Source organism: Prionailurus bengalensis, chromosome D3, assembly GCF_016509475.1.
Source record: "Prionailurus bengalensis isolate Pbe53 chromosome D3, Fcat_Pben_1.1_paternal_pri, whole genome shotgun sequence".
Taxonomy (NCBI): Eukaryota; Metazoa; Chordata; class Mammalia; order Carnivora; family Felidae; genus Prionailurus; species Prionailurus bengalensis.
The window spans coordinates 75,576,581-75,599,505 of NC_057356.1; the positions used below are offsets into that span (position 1 = coordinate 75,576,581).

At 36.9% G+C, this 22,925-nt stretch overlaps 1 protein-coding gene and 1 pseudogene across 9 annotated transcripts in view; one reads left to right on the plus strand and one right to left on the minus strand.

The window, feature by feature from the left end:
- WDR7 (WD repeat domain 7) overlaps window positions 1–22,925 on the plus strand; it is a 360,496-nt gene that overhangs the window by 192,968 nt on the left and 144,603 nt on the right. For 7 of the 9 annotated variants that reach the window (XM_043558949.1, XM_043558946.1, XM_043558952.1 and 4 more), the window contains one exon: window positions 13,871–14,092. The exons of the other annotated variants lie outside the window; for them this stretch is intronic. In XM_043558949.1, the coding sequence (XP_043414884.1) occupies window positions 13,871–14,092 (222 nt within the window). The remainder of the gene's footprint in view (window positions 1–13,870; window positions 14,093–22,925) is intronic. 9 annotated transcript variants of the gene reach the window in all.
- LOC122470793 lies at window positions 18,561–19,995 on the minus strand (annotated as a pseudogene).

The window sequence follows — 22,925 nt, forward strand, 5'->3', positions numbered from 1 at the left end:
AGAAGCATTTGTAATTATACAGGATTTGAAGATACCTAATAAAGATTTAACCTGGAGCAGGTGTCAAATATTAACTAGTTTCTATGCATCGTACACTGATGCACAGGCCATTGAAGATTCGAGGGATCCATCTGGGACGTCGCTATGAGTGACCAGTCTCTTTGTGCCCTTCACCTTGTCACTTGAACACTTAAACTACTTCATCTTCCTTATCTATAAAATGTGCATATTGGTTTGGTGAGAAGAGTTCTATGATCCCTTTTTTCTCTAAAGTTCCAAAATTCTCCACTAACAATCATCTAGTCTTAGACCTAGGAGATATTTTTTACACACTTTATTTCTGATTTGTTTGCTTTTCCCTTTAAATGCTTTTCTTTAAAAAACGTTTGTTTACATTGAGAGAGAGAGAGAGAGAGAGAGAGAGTGAGAGAGCGAGCACGCACATACGTGTGAGCAGGAGAGGGGCAGAGAGAAAAGGAGAGAGAATCCCAAGCAGGCTCTGTGCTGTCAGTACAGAGCCCAACATAGGGATCAATCTCGCAAACCGTGAGATTTTGACCTGAGCTGAAATCAAGAGTCTGCTGCTTAATTGACCGAGCCACCCACCCAGGCACCCCTCCTCCGCCCCTCCTTCTCCCCTCCTTTTAAATTCTTAATGGTTGGGGCGCCTGGGTGGCACAGTCGGTTAAGCGTCCGACTTCAGCCAGGTCACGATCTCACGGTCCGTGAGTTCGAGCCCCGCGTCGGGCTCTGGGCTGATGGCTCGGAGCCTGGAGCCTGTTTCCGATTCTGTGTCTCCCTCTCTCTCTGCCCCTCCCCCGTTCATGCTCTGTCTCTCTCTGTCCCAAAAATAAATAAAAAACGTTGAAAAAAAAATGTAAATAAAAAAAAAAATTAAAAAAATAAATTCTTAATGGTATATCTTTTTTTGGAAAGAGTTTGGAGAGAGATTGTAGTGGGCACATAATTAGGTCATTATAACACATATAGTATTAGTAGGTGTGTGAAGAACCCTAAGTAAGCAGATGGAATTGTATGGACCTGGTATTCTTATTATATTTAAAAGATGGACTTCAGGTTTTTCTGTTGTTTTTTGTTTTCTAAATGAGGAATGTTTTACCTTTAACATTCTTTCTAACCGTAAGTAAATACCGTTTCTTGTTATGTGAGTGTTTTGTAGAAATCAAAAACATTGGATAAAGTATTGGAGAAATCATTCAGTTTTTTTTTCTTTTGCTAATAAGAGAAAGCTTTTTGAGCAAAATTATAAGCACGTGTTAAATTCTTGCTTAGGATAGTTTGCATCTGCCTGTGTTCAGCCCTCCCATGCCATGTCGTGACCCTGACACCGGTGGGCTTGCGGGGGCAGGGGTGGCAGGGGTTCTTCTTTTCTGCCAAAAAGTCCCAGAGCAGTTGAGTAAAAAAAGAACCAGCCTGGACGTATGTGTCCATTTTTCATCAATACTCATTTATTTTCTAGGTTTTTACATAGGAAAGTAGCTCTCTAGTCTTAATAAAAGATGAATTAAGATGAGAAGACTATAAAACTATCTCTTCACAACTCCTGAGTAATAATGATTGGAGCTACTCAGGCAGAATTTGGAGGAAATGATTCTGTGTTTATCATGTAACATTTATCACGTAGCGTTATGTGTTTATCATGTAGATTTTTTAAAAACCAGTCTTTGAGGGGCGCCTGGGTGGCGCAGTCGGTTAAGCGTCCGACTTCAGCCAGGTCACGATCTCGCGGTCCGTGAGTTCGAGCCCCGCGTCGGGCTCTGGGCTGATGGCTCAGAGCCTGGAGCCTGTTTCCGATTCTGTGTCTCCCTCTCTCTCTGCCCATCCCCCGTTCATGCTCTGTCTCTCTCTGTCCCAAAAATAAATAAACGTTGAAAAAAAAAAAAAAAACAAAAAAACCAGTCTTTGAAAATAGTGGGACATCTTACAAACCAGAGTATCTGACTACATAGATATGTAGGTTAAAATATTAATTTTTTCTCTTAGTGTTCATCTCAAGAATAGTAGCTTTTCCAAATCCAGAGCAGTAACAAATCGATGACTGAATTCCAGTATCTCTAGGTGTATGTACTTTGCTTTTTTTAAACATTGGAAGGGCTATGCAAAAATTCAAGGCTCAAGGACTGTTTCAATTTGATATGTACAAGATAGGCAACTCAGATTCAAGTTATAAATGGAATTAAGTAATTAATAGGAAATCATATGACATAGTCACATGAAAGAGAATATTAGTAAATTTTAATATCCGTATGTGTATGCTTATTTGAGAAGAAATCATATAAACAAAAAAGAAAGGTCTGGGAAAAAGAAATTTGCCAAGCAACAACTGCAGTCAATTTGATAGACTGGTTATCTTCATAAGATGAGGAAATGTAAAATAATTTTAAAACCCTCTATTATAATTTTATCTATTTAAAAAAATTTTTTAATGTTTATTTTTGAGAAAGAGAGACAGAGCACGAGAGGGGGAGGGACAGAGAGGGAAACACAGAATCCAAAGCAGGCTCCAGGCTCTGAGCTGTCAGCACAGAGCCCAATGTGGGGCTCAAACCCACCACGGATCGTGAGATCATGGCGTGAGCCGAAGTTGGATGCTAAACCGACTGAGCCACCCAGGCGCCCCATGTGTATAATAATTTTAAAGACACATAATTCCTCTCTCTACATGTGGCTTAAAAATGATAACAGCGTGAGCATGTGACAAGATCAGAAACGGAAATCCTGTTTAGCTATCTAATAAATTCAAGATTTCTGTCTTTTAAGTTCTCTGGAGCTACTTAGAAATCTCCTTGAAAAATGAACTAAAATGTCTTTTACATATGTGCATATTCCTTAGACTATATAGATGGGCTACTTTTTCTATAGGTTCTAGGCTAATAATGCGTGTATCCTTAATGGCTTGAGGCTGTGGTTTGTTTCATCAGTGGCTTTTAGACTTTTAGTACAAATGCTTAGTTTACTTTTACTTATTTGTTTTTCTTTTTCAAAGCTTTACTTTCTTGGTCATCTGTTAATGTACTTTCTTGGTCGTCTATTAATGTGATTAATAAATTACAAGTCAAAGTTGTCTATGACCTTTTTATTTCCCCTTTAAATTTCTTCTCCTTATTTCTTTTCTCATTCTATTTCCCTTTTAAATTAAAAAATATTTTTCCTTAAAATTTTTTTTATTTGTTTAGTTTTTAGGAATTGTACCATATGTTAACCTCTGTCAAGTTTTCAATAGCTCACAGGATGCATATAAAGGATAGATCTTATGTATTTCTGCTTGTTGTCAACTTGGTTATTAAAATCTTAGCTATAAAACTTTGTTTCGGGCTTAACCACCACACCTTTTCCCAGATCTGCTGTTACTTCAAAGGTCTGGCCATTAGTTTCCAAGATATTGGAATTATGCTACCCCTGACTATGCTCCATTATTTCTACTTAACAACTCACCTGTAGTGAAGAAAGCAGAATGAAAAATAACATGTGAAATATGGTGATCATTTTTCAAAATCCGAGATAACATAATCTAAGAAAAATAAAGGCAAGAAATACCTTAGATGCTCCAATTTACTGCAAGCTAACCTTTTAAAAATGGTAACTTTTAATTACAAAGCATTGTTTCATTATTGTGACCAAATGTATAGTAACTCAGAAAAATGAATACTCCACAAACTTCTTGTAAATGAGCAGATGTGCTTGTTAACTTCTCAAAGGTAGAATAAGGCAGTTACCCCCTTTGATCTGGTTTTGTATCACCGAGTTGATAAAGATAAATACCTAGGCGAAAATTGTTTTTAAGTGTATCCAATTAATAGTTTGTTATTTTATGAACAACAGTGACCTCAGGTATAACAGTTTATTTTTCACTGTGCTGTAATGTACAGGTGTCAAATTGTCATAGAATGTATCCTAACAGTCCCCCAAATGTTAAGCCTCATGTGCCTCGTTTGATTTTTAAAATAAGTACATCATGTCTACTCTGGTATTTTTATAGGTGTATCTCATTGGTAGAAAGTGTCTTTTTCTGAACATTAACTGTATGAGAATTTATGAGAATGATTTGCCATGTTTTCAGATTTCTGTAATTTTGCAAGCCTCTAACCACTATTTCTGAAATATATCTTTCTTCATAAAAAAGCTAATAACGTTCTTAATGTTAGTTTGTAGCTTTTAAAACTTGGCATGTTATCTCAGATTCACCTTTGAGAGGTAAAGTGAACCAACACTTGAACATTATTCTTGGTAGTTATTTACTACAAGATTTCTGACTACATAGATATCATAGATCTTAGGAATTTTTGAATTTCTGTTGTCTCTCAAACTGAGAGTATTTGCACTAAAAGTAAAAACAAATTGACTTGTTGATGTTTAGGTAGAGAATAAGGGGGAAAATAAGATAATGCATAACATAGAGAAAAGGATGTGGAACTTGTCTATGAAGAATAAAAAATTTGTTACAAGAATTACTTGAAAATACAAGTTGCTTTCAAAGCTTACGGTTTCTAATTATCAAAATAATCAATAGATCAGCATACCCTCATGATAGTGATTATTTTAAGTTTCCTTTGAAACAGAAAATCATTTTGGAGTGTTTTATCTGATTTTAAGGAGAATGGATATGATGTATTTTGTCAAATGCACACACATAATACATATATGTGCAAAGGCATTATTTTAAAATGGCTTCAGCAGCAACAGGAGATAGGCATTTGCAGAACCTGTGGTATTCCAGCAGGGGGCTATCGTGCATGCATACAAATGAAGAGCATGTTTGTTTACTTCAGCTTTCAAAGGAGGGGGGACACCATGCACAAGCAACCCAAACAGGGAAGCCCTCATAGATTTGGGGAGCAAATCTATACCCCTCACCCCCAGTAGGTATAGGAAAACACTGACAGATGGGTCACAGAATAACTAAAATATGTTGGTGAGAGGTGAATACTCAAAGCATTCTATGTGCACACACCTGGTTTGGTAATAATGGGAAAATTTTGAAATAAATGTTCAAGTGCCCCACGATTGTCATTTTTATCTTTTTTCCCAAGGAGGTAGACTGGAAGATTCAGAAAACTTGGTCTGTTTTATTCATTTCAGGCGCACAGGTCGAAATTCACATGTTGGCCATATCACCAACTATCTGCAATTTAAATTTTTTTTCCATACCGACATTTATGTGCCTTATTATGTAAAACGTGCAGGATTTGCAGTGCTCTGAGGTGTGCCAACAAATGAAAATAATGTGCAGTATTCGTACAAAAGCACTTGGCCAAAGGAAAGAAACTTAATTACATTTACAATGGTATAGACCCACTAATTCTCCTTGTAATTTTAGGAAACCCAGATTCACCACCAAGAGAGTGAGGTCTGAGAGTCCTTTTTCACACATTGGATGGCCACCAATCTATGCCTTTTTGTGTTTCTGTTTAACAAATTCTTTATAGTGTTTGACCAAGAATTGGGGTATAACGTATAACTGAAATCTAATTAGAAGAAGACTAGCCTTTTAAATTCTTTTAAAAACAAATTGGCTCTAAAATGAATTAATATGAAAAGAGTTTTGCTTATTTTAAACATCTCCCCTCCCCCCCCCAACCCCGGGCCGTTGTTAACAAAGCTTATTTGGAAGATTACTGTTACAAAGTTGATATCTCTGTGGCCTTGTACTTTACTGGTCTTAACTCTAAGTAGCAAGTAGTGGTAGAAAATGTCTGGGCCAAATATATGTGGAAACAGTTTACACTGTGGAAACTCCACTGAGGGTCACTGTTCTCATTATGATTCTAAAACATAGACAACACATTTTTAAAATCTCAAAAATCCAGTTCTAGCTCACTTAGATTTAAATTTTACTGTCTTGGTACACTAAGACTGTTATATACTATTATATATGTGCATATAATTATATATTCTTTTTTTTGTTTATTTATTTTGAGGGAGAGAGTGTGCGTGAGGGAGGGGCAGAGAGAGAGGGAGAGCGGCAGAATCTCAAGCAGGTTCTGTGCTATCAGCACAGAGCCCAACGTGGGGCTCAGACCCACAAACCCTGAGAGCATGCCCTGAGCCGAAATCAAGAGTGGGACGCTTAACTGACTGAGCTGCCTGGGCGTCCCCATATGATTATATATTCTTAATGTGTGTATGTATATGTAAAGTCAGCATATTTGATTAGCACCATATAATGATTAAAAAGGCGTATCTTAAAAATAATATTCCATTAGGCAACCACATTTATCAATTTTGATAATAGGAGAAAGTTGAAGTTATTTTGTTTAAAGTACACCTGAAAAACAGTTTGAACTCAACTTGCTTTTGAAGACCTAGCTTCTTTTAGGTTCTTCTGTTTATGTTAAGGCATGTTTTAAAATATATTTTGATTGGACAGAGTTCACTGTCATACTAAATTCATCTTAATATACAATCTTATAGATTTTTCATAGTATCAGTTGATAATGCCACATCACATGTAAAGTATCCCTGGGATTGAGAAAAGAGAAATGAGATAAAAATGAAGATTTGGAAGAATATTTCGCTGGTCTGAAAATAGAAATCTTTTGTAGTTTAATTGACTAACATTAAATCCATATGCTAAGACTATTCTAGCCATGTGCAGACTTGGTAAATAGTAAATCACAGCTTAATTCTGAGTTTCTCTGTTCTCAAGATTGCCAGTATTAATAAAGTTCACTTTATTAAAACTACTTTGTTCTTTAATAATTAATCAAAACACGATATTACTGAATATGCCTTATGGCAAATAAAACAAAGGTGTAAGGGATCATGATAGAGACTATTTTCTAGCTTAATCCAGCTTAGTATATTAAACAGTCTTGACATGATGCCATTTAGTTTTCACTGTGAGATCTTGCAACATACTCTTTTCTGATCATTCAAATAGAATCCTACAAAGTCCCAGATATTTATTAGTATGCAGTCTTACTAAATACAAGTTTTTTTGTTCTCTGAGGCAATATGTAGTAAAAAATTTATTTTTCTATATGTACAATTCTAAAATTTATTAAATATGGAAAGGGTAAAGAAAAACATTTAAAATTTTATTGCCATCATTTATCATGAATAAATCAGTGTTTCTGAATTTCCAAAGGGATGTTTTAGAGTATATTGAAATTTATACCAAATTCAGAAAACATTGATGTCATTGCGAATGTCACGTGGACTCTGTCATGTGCCAGAGAAATTTCTGACGTAAAATTAGTGAGCTAAACCAATCCAAATGCAACGTTCTGTTTTAAAAAATCTTAAAGATATGTTTGTGATATAGTTTTAAGGATAATTATGGTCTTGAAGTGAATTACGATTGAATTCAACCACATTACGTCATTAATTTTGACTAGAATTTTAAATATCAAACATATGTCAGTCCTCTGTGGAAAGCATTCTGATGCTCGATCCTAAACAAAGAATTAAATTTTGGAGACCAGTTTTTCCGGGTCAATTCTCACAGTTCTTAGACTGTATTCTCAGAGTAATAAACGGGTAGCATGGTCTTATCTGAGGCTTAATACCTAATACAATAACAGAGCCCCATCAATAGAAGGCTAATAGCAGATATGAAGGATATGCTGGCACTTCGTCTCGTAAAACCGCTATTCGCCCTAATTCAAATCCATTGATTCCTATTCCAGTTAAAAGTGAAGAACTTAATATGTCTTTTAATCCTTTTATTGTAAGCTAGGATAAAATTAATTTTACCCTGGAACTGCACAAAGCCAATTAACATGATCTTTAGAGTTATTTAGTAAAGTGCTTCAAACTGGTAAATTTATCTTGACCTCTTGGTTGCACTCTCTGACTGCTTTTTAAATGAGGTAATCAATATCTCACAGCCCTTTAAATAGCTTAAACTTCTCAAATATTTTACCTGTGTTCTAGTTAAGCTGTAAGTAAAGTGTTTACTCCTGTTCGCGTAAATCTAGAGTCAATTATGCTAAATCTAAAGACAATTATGTACTTTTGAGGAACACTGTATGAATTAAACGGTTGTTTTAATAAAATCAAAGGCTCATAGTTTGTTTAAAGTAACCCAATAATGAAGAAACGTATTATTTTTGCACAGAACAACTATTCTGTTTGCAACTTAAAATGTAGAACATTTATGTCCTTTCCCACTGCGTGCAGCTTCTGTTTTCCACACAGGGCCAGTCGAAGGTATTAATTTTCTTACTGTGATAGGGTGATCAACCGTCCTGTCAAGAAAATGGATCTCCATGTCACCCTTTAGCATGATTAAATGGAGGCATGTCTCTGTGAAAAAATACCAAATTTTCATGAGACAAATGAAACTGTAGAAAGGTCTACTTTTATAGAATTATTTTACTTTTAATATTTCAAAATCTCCCATTTGATTATCACTTATAGGAAAACATTTCAGCTAATTGCATGTTGTCTTGTATTATTTAAGAGCAAACCCAGGCAAAGCCAATAATTTTAAATGTCTTCAAATCTAAAAAATTAAGGAATCAGAAATTGGGGTATGTTACTGTTGGAATAGTAGTAGGGATGGGCCGCCGTACTTAATACAGTCACTAATCAGTCAGTGTCTCTTTTAGGGGATCCCTTTTCTTCCTCTTACTCCTTGTTAACAAAGAGCTATGATGTGTTCAGACCTGGATACTGATAAAAATTAGATAGCATAGAATTTCAGCATCAGTAGTATTAATAACCAGTTGGACAGTGTTCTTATGAGCCTGTGCACATGCTGAACTTTAAATCACACCAAGTGATATACTTGACAGCTAATTAAGATTTCATATTTTGGCCACTTAGCAGAGAGCACCTGTTATGATCCTTTCTATTAGCTTCAGGACAAAATTTACAAATGGCTGTTTTAACGTACATTATTAAAACTTCCCTAAAGTCTTAATTCCTTCCCGAGAAGTGGGAGTTAAGACAAGATTGAGGTAATTAAACAAAAGGAACAGAGGGAAGGTGGGGGACCAGGGCTAGAGGCAGAGCTCTCCAAATGCCCCTGTTGTTTAATTTCCTACTGGAAGCAGCCCATGTGTGCTTCTGCCCCCCGCCCCCCTTCCCCCTTCAAGCAGTGGCCGTTGCAGAGGCTGAACGGCTGGGGTCAATGCCTTGCCTATTGATCAGTATCCCTGCAGTCCCCTGCTCCAGCAGCTGCTTCATTGGCTTCTTTCAGGGCCTGCTTCAGTACATTAGAATAGAAATCCATAACCAGAGCTGTGCTCATCCAAGCAGGGGAAGAAACTAAATTAAATGGTATAAAACAATCTTGGATCAGGAGTTTGTGCCAATTCATCTTGATCTAAGATGTCACACCGGGCTCTCTGTCTGAGCACCTGGGCTAGAGGCAGCCATAGTGAAAATAGATGGAGCTGCGATCATTCATTTGTCAGCCAAGGAGCAAGGCAGCGGTTAGCAATTCCCTTCTGCAGAGGTCAGCTGACAGAACAATCAGTGCAACTGCAGAATAGAGCTTTCCTTTGAACTATTGTTATGGAGCACGCTCTTGCTGAGTCGTGGGGGGAGGGGAGCTTCATTTGCTTCCTGTTTCAAGACTGCTATGGAAATAGTGAACTATACACTACATGCATCTAGATGCAGTTGCACAGAGCTCTTACTCCCATGTCTGTCCCTGTACTCAAATAAAGTTGGCTTTAAATGCACATTCTGATATCTAGATGATCAAACTGTTACATATCACTTTCTCTAGAATTTGGGTTCATTTTCATCCTCCTAAACACAGAGGCAGTGGTTATTGATTTTGTTTCTTCTTCGTATGGCTAACCTTTTAGGTTTTTCCCCCACTTTAGTTATTACAACTATGACAGACCAGTGGCATACTTGGAATCTCTGATTGCACGTACACATTAACACTCTTACTAATGTTTCTGTACCTTTAATAAACTCGGAAAAAAACACGAAGAGAGAGAGTTACATAGAATGGTATCAGAAGATATTTCTGAATGTTACTTAAATATTTTTGAACATTTTAATTGAGGCTTTTTATAAGAAATGTGAATTCATGAAATATTTGTGACTTTAGAAGTGACGGAGTAATTTTATAACATTGGAGGAATATCCTTAACTATACTATAAAAAATGAATTAGGGAGATGAATAAAATTTTATATAGAAGATTTAGAATATTTTTAAAGATCAGTGTATTCTCTGTGGACTCATACTGGATTTTGTCTTTCTGTATACTAATGACAAATTTTCAGAACTACCTTTTTTTTTAATCTTTATTTTTGACAGAGAGAGAGAGAGAGAGAGAGAGAGAGAATGTGCAGGGGAGGGGCAGAGAGAGAGAGGGAGACAGAGGATCTGAAGCAGGCTCTGTGCTGAGAGCTGCGAGCCCAGAGCCCAGTTTGGGGCTCAAACACATGATCCCTGAGATCATAACCTGAGCTGAAGTCAGAAACTTAACCCACTGAGCCACCCAAACACCTCCTTTTTTAAAACATTAAGCTGTGACATGCAGAATCTTAGAGACTATAGTGGCAACCATGAATCTTTTTTTTTGGTACTCCATTGTACCAAACTTTTATTTTCCAAATAAATAGTAACCACTCTTTGATGTTTCCATTTTAGTTTTCTTAGTGTTTTTTTTTTTTTTTTGTAAGTACTTTAATGCCACTCTCTTACGGAATTACTCCTTTCTAACTACTAAATTCTTTGTAATATCCTACCATTTCCTTTTCTTAGCCTCACCCAGGTCTGCTTGCCCACTTCTATTCTGCCTTTGAGCACAGTTAAAAAAATGCAATTTAAAATTTCTCCTTAAAAGCTTTGTGCTCTAGGTGTTTTGTTTGTTTTTATTAAGCTTCTGGAGAAGCCATATCTACTTATCTTAAAAGGATTTCTTTGTTTTTACTTTTGTGTTAGTTAATTTTTGCTTAAATTTTTACTATTTTTGACTAAATTTGTTACTTTTTGTTTTAATTTTTTAAATTAATTTTGATAATTAGTTAATTTAGATTCTTAAAAGAACTTAAGGCATGACATCTAAAGTTTGCAGTGTTTCTATCAACTTCCCAAAGACCAAACCAATCTTTTTAAAAATTCTTTCTTAACATTTTATTTTTTAGAGAGGGAGAGCATGCACGGGGTGGGGTGGGGGCTGGCAGTGAGAAAGAGGGAGACAGAGAATTCCAAGCAGGCTCCATGCTGTCGACACAGGGCTTGAACCCACGAACCTTGAGATTATGACCTGAGCCAAAGTCTGATGCTCAAGTGACTGAGCCACCCAGGTGCCCCAAGACCAAACCAATCGTAATCTCACTTTGGTTTCTACAATATCCTTCTAATCCCCTAAATCTAATTATGTTACTCTGTGGCTTAAATCTTACCTTGAGTATCTTCCCACTTTTTATAGGTTAAAGGTTGAAATGTGAATATGGTCTGTGGTGCCATCTGTGGTCTAGCCCGTGCCTGCCTCTCTTGCCTGTTTTCTATCTTTCTCTTGGCTCTTAGGCTTCCAACCTGATTACCTGTCTTTGAGTTGGAAGTCAACCAATTACTTCATGCTTGAGGTTCTTACGCAGACTGTTCTCTCAGTTCATAGTGTTCTCATTGATTCTGTAACCTATTTCTAATTCTTATTTAGTAGGCTTTAAGTTCAAAGAGGACAGGGATTTTGCTTTTCTGGTCCCTGTTCACTTCCAGTATAATACCATGAATACATCAGACCTTCGATTCTTATATGTTGAATGACTGAGTAACTGATGGAATGAATGGATTTCGACCACCGCTGGTACTGTTTTTCACCTGATCGTTGCATGAGTCTTCTTTTAGTTCTACTGGACACCAGTCTTGTTTTACCTCGTAATCTACCTTTCTATCGCCACTCTCATGGTCTTTCTAACAGTGAATAAATCTGATATCACCACCTTATGCAAAATTGTTCCAATAGCTTTCCATTAAACAAAAGTTAAAAGTCTTCAGCTTGCCATGCACAAGTCTCTCTTGATTTGGTACCCCTTTAGCCTCTCCCATTGTCATTCCCTTGCCTTACCTTCAATTAGCATAGAATGACAGAGTAAATGAAGAGACAAAATAAAACATCTAAAAGCACTCAGAGGTCCCTGCTGCTAATTTCTTAGCGTTCTGAGCTCTGAGGGCCCTTTTCTATATTGATTTAAGTAATATAGAGAGTGAAGTATTAAAAGGGGCTGGATGGATGACTAGAGAGAGTAGAAGGCTGACCTCCAATGAAGATGTCTCCAGAAGTTCACTTTTTAAATTTCTCTGTACCAAATATATAGCTGTGAGAGATAAAATATACAAACAGCAAACCAAAGAGACATAACTAGTCTCCAGAAAGATAAATACCCTTGTGGACAAGTAATAAAATAGAAGTGATCTGGGCTAATACCCTTAGCTACTTCCCAGAAGCGGGCTTTTGGCTCCTGTGAGCTAAAGAGGACTTAAAATATATCATGAGTACAGCTTAAAGCCAGGAGTGAGGCTATGGCTTTGTCAGTTCTTGAAAGGACCCTGAAAGGATGTGAGTAGGTTACTACTCAGTTCAAATCAAAGTTGTTATCAAAGTTGAATAGATATTAACTCTGTGACTGGCATTGTTAACTGTAATAAAAGATTGTGGAAATAAGTGAGTTGTGTTTACCCTAAGAACCTAGAAACAAAAGAAGGGCTCCTGGCTGGCTCAGTTGGTAGAGCATGCCACTCTTGATCTTGGGGTTGTGAGTTCAAGCCCCACGTTGGGCATAGAGTTTACTTAAAAAAGAACCTAGAAACAAAGAGAACAGAGAGAAAACATACAGTAGGAGAAATAGTAAAAATAACAACAGCAGTTGGTGAAATAGAAAGGAACGGAATAATAAGATCAAAACTGAAATATTTTTTGAAAGTCTGGTAAAATATAAATTTCTAGCAATACTGATCAAGAAAGGCATGAAAAGTAATATTAGAGAAGGCACAAATAATATTTAAATGGATCCATAGCAATGATATAACTGAAATATTTTCATGATAGTACTGTAAATAACTTTAATAAATTTAAAAACTTAAGTTAGATAGATAATTCCTTTAAAACCACAAGCTATCAGAAATGACTCAAGAGGAAATAGAAAGCCAAACTGGACAAGTAACTGCCAAACTATTTTCTAAAGTAGTCGAACCTTTTTACATTTCCACCTGCAATGCATACTCATTTTCCGTCCATACTCGACAGCACATTTTATAATCCTTTTTATCACAGCCCTTCTAGTGGATGTGAAGTGATATCTCCTCGTGGTTTTGACTTGCATTTTCCTAATGACCAGTGATGTTAAGCTTCTTTGATATGCATCCTGGCCCTTTATATATCTTTGGAGAAATATCTATTCCAATTGTGTACCCATTTTAAAAGTTGTACTTTTTTATTATTGAGAGGTAAGTGTTTCTCATATATTCTAGATAAAATCCTTCATAGATATCTGATTGACAGTGTTTTCTCTCAGTCTGTTGTGTTGTCTTTTTACTCAGTTGATTTTGTCTTCTTAAGTGCAAAGGTTTGTAATACTGGTGAAGTCCAATTAAAGAAGTTTTTAAAATTACTTGTGCTTTTGGTATCATATCTAAGAAAGCATTGCCTACCCCCAGATCATAAAGGTATATCTATATTCTTCTTCAAGTTCTCTTATTTTAACTCTTATATTTAGTACTGTGAACCTATTTTGAGTTGATTTTTTTTAATTGATTTTTTTGTATAGAGAGAAATGGAAGCCCAGATTCATTCTTTAGCATGTGGATAACCGGACATCTCAGTGCCATTTGTGAAAAGACTGTTCTTTCTTGAAAGAGTAATGTTGAATTTTTTTTTTTTTTAATTATATGTCTCTGTGTATTGATAGTGTTTTAACTTCTGTTTGGGTTTTCAGGTTGCTTATCAAGTATCCCACAAATGAAAAAGATTTCCACATCTTATGAGGAAAGACGGAAGCAAGCTACTGCTATTGTTTTACTAGGAGTCATAGGAGCTGAATTTGGTGCTGAAATTGAACCTCCCAAATTGTTGACCAGACCGCGAAGCTCTAGCCAGATTCCTGAGGGATTTGGCTTGACTAGTGGTGGATCCAACTACTCACTGGCCAGACACACTTGTAAGTTTTAAAATTCCTAACGCTAATCTGTTGCTTTCAGTACACATCATTTGTTAACAGAACCTCAGAATATATCCCGGGTTTTAGCCCAAACAGAATGCTGACATGAAGTTAGAAAGCACTATGATCTGTTTGGCACATTACCCTTTGGTTATAGTTACCAAACTTTAAAAAAAAAAAAAAAAAAAAAAAACATGGTCTTAAAAATGCTTTTCTTAAAAAGCACATTTCTGATCTTTGTGTTCTCACATTTTGGTCAAGATTTTAGTCCTGACTTCTAATTTCTAAAACAATTTCTGTAAAACTATGCAACAAGTCCTGAATGTGGTTTGAAAAGTCAGGAGTGGGGGTGGATTAGTTACATTCAGAGCTCAAAGGGCCTGTGTCCTCCTGCTAACTTGTGTTCTGTGTATGTTAATAACAAGTAAGGATATTTTGTAATGTCTTTTGGTACTCCAGTGTTGGAACTCCTTTAGGTAGGGTCCTTACCTACCATATTGCAAAATAATTTCTAACAAATCGTGTTATCGTAAGGACCAAATATAATCCTACTGAATATATCACAAGGTATTCTTTATAGAACAAATTGCAGTGTGTTTTGGGGGGTTTTGGCTTTTAAGCAAGGGAGAAAGAGCTATGTTACTTTGTTAGGTATGACAGCAGAAAACTTCACTGGATCATTGTCACATACTTTTGCTGTGAAATCATGGAGCCATATTAGTAGCTTTTATAATTAAAACCCTCCTGTAGATTTAGCTGCCTGTCTCCGCATGCCACCCCTCTCCTTTTTTTCTAGATTCCTGGTACAACAAATACTTACTAGTGGTTGGTAACCTCCTGATCTCTATTTGACATTGAGCATCAGAGATTAATGATAACAGTTCCACCACCAACAGTAATAAAGCAACTAATTCTTTGAACATGATTTTAAGCTCTTTTACATACATTAACTCACTTAATCTTCATAATAACCCTATAAAGTGGGTACTTCAGTTATCTCTGTTTTACACATAAGGCTAATTGGGCACAGAGGGGTTTACTTACCCTGGCTGAGATCACACCTCTAGGAAATGGCAGTTTTTGTTCCAGCACAATCTGTTGGGTCCAGAGCTTGTGCTGTTGACCATTACGCAAAGTGCTACTGTTTAATGGCTCCTAGATGCAAAGGGCTTAACCACTGACCTGGCTAACGCCGTGCTGTTACTTTTTAACTTAAAAAGTTTTCTCTCCCCTCATTTGAACTTTAAAAGAGAAATCAAGCCTTCTTCAAAGTCGCTCAGCCAAAATGTGGTAAAATCTAAACTTGAACTCAAATGTCTCGTGACCCGAAAACCCATGGGCTTTGCATTTGCCACCTGTGCACACCGGCTCTCCCTCTCCTGCCAAGGCCTGCCGGCTGCGGGCCCCTCCCTCTCACCCCCTAGTAGCTTTATCTTTTCCCAAGTTCTGCACGTTCCCTGCTCAAATCTCCCACTCTACAAAAGGCCCTAGAGTTAGGCTCACTTCTCTATGTCACTCCAGACACCCTAGGATTTGTGTATATAGTTTCTTAGAATCTTGGCATTAGACTATATTAGAGGTTAATGAAACTTTGGCCTGATTTAGTTGGCTGGTTTTCAAACTTTTGCTCACCATCTCTCTCGCGAGGATCAATAAATGTCTGGTTGCTCGTACGGTTCTATGTTAACAGCTAAAACTTTTCAATAATAAGTTTAAACATTTGCAAAAGATGTAATTTAGAGACTATTGTGAATATGGGCATTGAAAAATGAAATACTGTTCTTGTAAATATATTCGATATATTCAGTTGAATATTTACCATAACTATTTGATATCCATTTAAAAAAAATACATGACAGACTTTCCTTGAAAAGTCAGAAATCCTGCATCCTTGATTCTTTTCCTTAAAGAGAGAAAATTTCTCCCTCACAGTTTTAAGGAACGTGTTCATTTGCATATTTAGCATCCAAAAATCAATCCTTTAAACTAACTCTATCTTAAAACTATTTGTGCTTTTAAATCTATTCCTTGAAAAGTCTTATGATGCTTTCATTTCAAGGGGTTACTTATTATGAAGACTGTTGATTTAGTTCAACATGTTTTGTACAATATTTTAACCGTATTCTTTCTTATTTTGTATTTTCCTGCAAGGAAAATGAACACAAATGCTGTCTCTCAGGAATTTTCACATAGCTCACTAGAAGTATCTGTACATAAATGTAGGAACATCATAAATTAATGAGTTGCTGACTAATTCCACCCAAGCTGTTGGCTGGTTGCTGGGCAGATTAGTCTACATCATATTATCTCACTTATCCAGACTAGTACTGTTATCCCCTTTCAAATCACGATTCATCTTTATGCAAAATTCTGATATTGCTTCTGTATTTTCTCTTAACTGTAATAATTTCACTTGCAAATTGTGTCTACTATAACTAGAAAAAGAGGAAGTAGGTTAGGAGAAAAGCAGGAATTTTAAAAGCTGTGGTAGAATAGAAATAGAGATTTTTCAAAGAAGCCTTGGTAATTGATAAAAGAAGAGTAGGGTCCCTGTGTTCTGCTCTTTGGGTTTGTTAGGAGACAAGGAGGTGAATGACGCGTCATGGGGTCCAAAGCCTATTTCTGACAGGATGGAAACCTTGGGATGTGCTACGTGGAGGGACTTTTGCATGATGCCACCTCAACTTTCCGAAGCAAGATAAATAAAATTCCCCCAAACATTGAAACTGTTTAAGTGTTTTAGAGTCAAGTTCATTCCTCGAGCATTTTGAATAAAGGACTAGGTGTGGGAAGAGCAAAAGATAATGCTTCTTAGCAAATAATACTATTGATTATTTTATTGAAATAGTACAGATTCTGAGAGCTTTCTAGCCAGCAAGAAATATATATATAAATGAAAAGGTACCTATTAGAACCAGTTTAAAGTGTGTAAAATATCCTTGATATTGTCTTCACTTATTATGGCTGCCCTATTTTAATAATTATAAAATATCAGTTTAAATCTTGCTCCCATGATTGGAAACAGTCAGATGTCTAAATGTTCTTGTGTCTTTCTTGGCCTCTTTTTGGATCAGTTATATATAATAATAACCTGTTGTAATGTTAACCTGCTGGAAGTTGCTATATGTATTGCTATGTTATTTGTTTATGTGGCATTTAGAATGCATTGCAACCATTAAATATTTAGTCCTCATGGCAACCTATTGAATGAGATAATCATTATTATCCTCATTTTGAGATAAGGCCATTAAGATACAATATTTGATGAACTTTAATTGCTAATGCACCTAGAGGTATAGATAGTGAATTCTAACCTTCCTTGAAAAGCCATTCTGTTCTGTGAAAACTTATCATTATCCCAATTATCCACATTGATAGGAGGGAAGAATGACACTGACACCAAATTCAAAAGTCATGCTTAGTTTTATAATGCATTTCATACTTATATTTGAATATACCTGAATCATTTGTGGGAGTTACACTTCACATAAAATGTCCAAATTGCATATTGAAGACAAAGCTGAAGGACTCTGGAAATTAAGAAGCCTAGACTAGGCCACCCTTTCCTCGTGCCCTTGATCTGGGTTGCAGTTTCCTCTTGTTTAAAATAAAGGGCAGGACTATTCTGTCGTTAAAGCCCCTTTTGGTCCAGTTAATCTCTCCTTCTGAAGTGAAATAGCATCCCAGGAAATTCACCTTCATCACCTTCTCCTTTTCCATTTCATGTAGGGATGGACACTGTCTCATTCCAAAAAGCTAACTCAAACAGAGATCATTCTTCATTTTTATTTTGATCCACAAAGACATTATTAGGACGTTTTAGGGTAGTATTTATAATGTTGCCTGCAGGTCTTTGGTTCATTCTTTCATTTGGTCACGTCTCTTCTTGCTCATTTTATAATTGTGGAATTATGCTGGCACGTCTGTAGTAAATCCCATTTTGATCTCTCATTAGCTTTTTGACTTTGGGCAAGTGGCATAAGTCATTTCCCTAGGCAGCAGACTCTGAGACAGATTTGTATGCAGGAGTATTCTCGTGATCAATACTTTTAGGGAGTGAAAAAAACAGGATTGGGCAGAGCGAGATGTTGAATTGCATTTCGGTTGCTTAGGAAGCTTCAGCTCATCCCAGAGAACTCTGGGACCAGGATGGCCCTTCAAACTGTCCTTGAATTGGGGCAAAGGGCTTGGCCTTCATATCCCTGTGTCCTTCAGTCACTGGATCCACAGTGCCCTAGGGAGGGGTGTGACCTTGGATGCGGCAGCTCTCTTCATGTCAGCGCAAATCCTACAGAGGGACTCGACCAACACTTGTCAGCCACTGACCCCAAGAGCTTGGGGGCAGAGTGAGTTCTTCACTTGTGGAGGTGAGGGGATGGATAGCCTCTCCGGGCTTCCGCTCGGCATGTTACTAACTTATGTGTGCCCTAGTTCCCTCTTTCTATCAACAGAAACGGAAAGAGGGGCTACCGTTGAACACGCTTTCTACTTCAACAGCTTACACATCGCTTATCACCCTGCAAGACAGCTGTTTTGTCCAACACCTAGCATGATACGAAGCACATTCGCAATAGCTGATTATTGAGCATTTACTCTGTGCTGTGTACTTTACATATAATAACTTATTTAACTTTATAATCCTTCCAAATGGGTACTATTACTGTTATCACTAAATAGAGGAGGAAACTGAACCTTTGCCCAGGACTCACCAAAGTTTTGTGAAATTGGCTTAACTTTTCTTTGTGTAGACAATAAATTAAGGGCATAGGTTAAATGCTTTAAGATCCTGCTAAGTCTGAACACCTGTCTTGCAACTTTAAATCAGTATATTTTCTTTTTTTGACTATTAAAAAATGTTTATTTAACAAAAAAGTTCAACATGAAAACGCACGACCTGATTTTTATATTGTAGTGAAATAGGTGCTAGGGAGAAGGGGCACGTGGAAGCAGTTGATTTCTTCCAGGAACACATCCATTGTTTACACTCCTTCCAAGACTTCTAACATGAGGATACTATTTCCTCGAATTACCACCATTCCAATATTGTTCTGTTGCCATCTCCACACATTGATCTATCACAAGGTTCATAGAGGGATCGAACCCCTGCCGTATTCCATGGACGTGTCTGCCACCATTTAGTTTCAATGAAAATTTCTTGCCCATAAATATTTCAACTCGGGAGGGTGAGCTTTGCTCATGGTGTCTACTCGGCAAGCTCAAAGATGCTTCCAAACGAAATTCCTAAATCAGTATATTTTCACCATTTCACATAGGTGTCTTGTATTACAAGCAAGTAAGATTCAGAAATGTGGCTATAAATAAGAAGGGGAGGTCAGCAAGTAACAGGTCACCTGTAAATATGAACAACTCTTGACTCATCCTTTGGGGATGTGCTGCTTCCCTGGAGATATAAACATATACAAAATCCACATCGCCATACTTATGAAATGCCTTGCATCTGTAGTGTGAAATATTTTGATTAGAGAAAATGAGTATTTTTCCCCACAGTGGGTCTTTAGCAATACCGTAATGCCGAATGCCAGGTTCTTTAGCGGGTCAAGGTTTTTTATGACCTCACAGATGTTATATGTGGAAAACACAGTGTTCGTGTGCATTTTTGTGTCTGTTCTGGGAAAAGGACGCACAGTTTCATTCAGTTCTCAAAAGAAAGTCATTAAAATAAAAATGGATAAGAACTCTTAAGAGTTTGTTGGAAAAAATTGCTTATCTGTTATTATAATTTTTAAAACAACAGAGTTATAATCATATTGATTAGATCAGCTATCACACCACCAAATGGAAGGCAGCCTCAGTTAGACACTACCTCAGGAATATTTTAATGTTATGAAACTTTTATGTAGAGTTTTTATTTTCTGGTACTATGTACCGTTTGATTTTATTTTGTTGTCCTTTACTATTGTTGACAGTTTTTCTCCAGAATGTCTATTTAATGAATATGTTGATATTGGTTGAGGTTGATTCTATAATGGATTTATTTCTTAAATTTTAAGGTAAGAAAGTTAAGTCAAATTTCAAATGTTTTATCAGCAAGATTAGGACAAAGTCCCGGACTTGCAATTAATAACAAAACTCGTGGTACTTGCACGTCACGAATGAAAGTAGCCACAAGGATGAGGAACACATCATGCCATTTAAAAGATAAACATAACAAAAATGGAGATTTTCACTGTATACAAACAAGTCATCAGATGGTATGATGACAGCCCCTGAGCAGGGCTGTAGCCATGGAGACTTCCTTTGTGTTGCTTTCCCTCGTGTTTCTAACCTTGACTTACTGGCACTTGGTGGTAATTCTGCTTTTCTGTCTTCCTACTCTGCGGGCCGCCTCATTCACTCATTCTTCTCATTGCACTGACTCAGCGTTTCATCCTCTTTACCACCACTTCTCATTTGTAATTTTACCTTTGAAAATCATCCTTTGGGGGCACCTGGGTGGCCCCGTTGGTTAAGTGTCCAACCCTTGGTTTCAGCTCAGGTCATGATCTGTAGTTCATGGGTTCGAGCCCCGCGTTGGGCTCTGCGCTGCAAGTGTGGAGCCTGCTTGGGATACTGGCTCTCTGCTCCTCTCCCACTCATATTCTCTCTCTCTCTCTCTCTCTCTCTTTCTGTCTCTTCCCCCTCCCCCTCTCTCCTCTTCCCTCTGTCAAAATAAGTAAATAAAAAAAGAAGAGGAAAGAATATCATTCTGGTTCCAGATGCCATCTGTCTTGTATTGCTATACACCTTCCATGTTTAGAAGGCGCCTGGATGGCTCAGTTGGTTAAGCAACCGACTTCGGCTCAGGTCATGATCTCACGGTTTGTGGGTTCAGGCCTGCGTCAGGCTCTGTGCTGACAGCTCAGAGCCTGGAACCTGCTTCAGATTCTGTGTCTCCCTCTCCCTCTGCCCCTCCCCTGCTTGTACTCTCTCTCTTTCTCTCTGGAAAATAAATAAAACATTTTTTAAAAAAAGAAAAGAAAAGGAATTCTTCACTCTGGCTATGCACTAAAATCTGGAATGTTTTCAAATGAGCCTTTCCCTGGCATTCTTATTCAGAAAAATCAGGCGTGGGGTTTGGGGATCTATGTGATTTTTAAAACTTCACAGGTAATTTTCATGTGTAGTCAGAGTAGAGGCATCCAGTAGACTGTGGAATCCTTTAGTTATTTTAAATTGAGTGTTCTATGGTAGTTCCAATCATTAAACTACCTTAATGCACAGTATGTACTCTAATTTTTTGTTACATTTAAAATGGAAGAGATAATGGGAACTAATCTAAGTGAATAAATGACATTTATATCACTCTCAGACCTAATTCTTTAGGCAGCTCAGCTTTTTTATTGGGATTTTATTGTTCTGGATTGCTCAGGGTTGAATCTTGACATTACCACTCAGTAGCTGTGTGGCCTTAAGTGCTTTGTGGCTCAGTTTCTTTAACTTGAAAAATGGGGATAGTAATAGTACCTACCTCACAAAGTTACTGTGAGAATTAGGTAAATTAGTATACGTAAAGCACTTGGTAAGTGCCTGGCACTTAAGTGTTAGCTGAACGTTAGTATTTTAATGTTACTAGAGATGTTCATAGAAGAGTAAGGAAAGGAGGCAGCTCCTTTTAAGAGCTGTTTGCTAGGACATTTAGAGTGTATATTACTACCCTAAAAAGTTGTCTTAAGAACCTTATGAGATAGGGACACCCAGGTGGCTCAGTTGGTTAAGTGTCTGACTCTAGATTTCCGCTCAGGTCACGATCTTGAGGTCATGGGCTCGAGCTGTGTTGGGCTCTGTGGGGAGCCTGCTTAGGATTTTCTGTCTTCCTCCCTCTCTCTCACTCTCTCTCTCTGCCCCCACCCCCCGGTCTCCCCTTCTCTGCTCGCATGCTCTCTCTTTCTCTCTCAAAACTAATTACATAAACATTAAAAATAATGAACCTTATAAGATAGGTATTAGTGTCAACATTTTCTATATGAGAGAACTGTTACAAAAAAATAACTTCCTTTGAATTATCTGTCTTGTAAGGGATTTGAACCCAGATGTATTTTACTCCCAAAGCCGAGGAAATTCTTTTCTGCAACACATGCTGATTCTATTTGTGGTAAAGCCCATTAGTTCCTAGAGGATTTATATGAAAATATACTTTTCTATGGCCACATTATTATATATAAATGTTTAAATAAAACACTGTGTATGCTTGTAATTATTTATTTATAATGGGATAAATTTCTATATGTTTATGACTTTGTTTCCGATTTTAACCACATCAACAAACTAAGCTCAGATCAAATGGAAATTTTCACTACTCCTTTGTTTTTACTTGTAAATAATTTATCTTGTATAACAGCTTTATCATTTTTAACTGAGACCTGACACTTGCATTATAGACCCTGTTTGCTGATGTAATCCCATCCCTGTTGTCCAAAAATAACTTCAATTTGCAGTTGGTGTTTTGTTAATTTATTACTTTGTTTTAGATTCCTTTTCCATAGAACAAGTAAGTTGGACAAGGTTATTTCCAAGACCACTTCTATAAAAATCACAGAGTTCTATGAAATTATTACTGTATTATTATTTAATACTGTAGAGTGCTAGTGTTTATTGCTGCCATGTGAACGTGGCTATCTTGTTTTGATTGCTGTATACCAATTTTTCTGTCTGTTTCTATAGGCTCCAGTAGTCTACAGTTATGCCCTGTGTTTGAAGCCGGGCATCTTTAAAGTATTTTTCTGTCATCTTCCTTATGGGTACCTCATATCAACTTACCAGGCTATAGTCGTTTCTTTAAAATTAATTCTCTACATACATCGAGCTCTGTGGACATGTGTTATGTTGATGTATT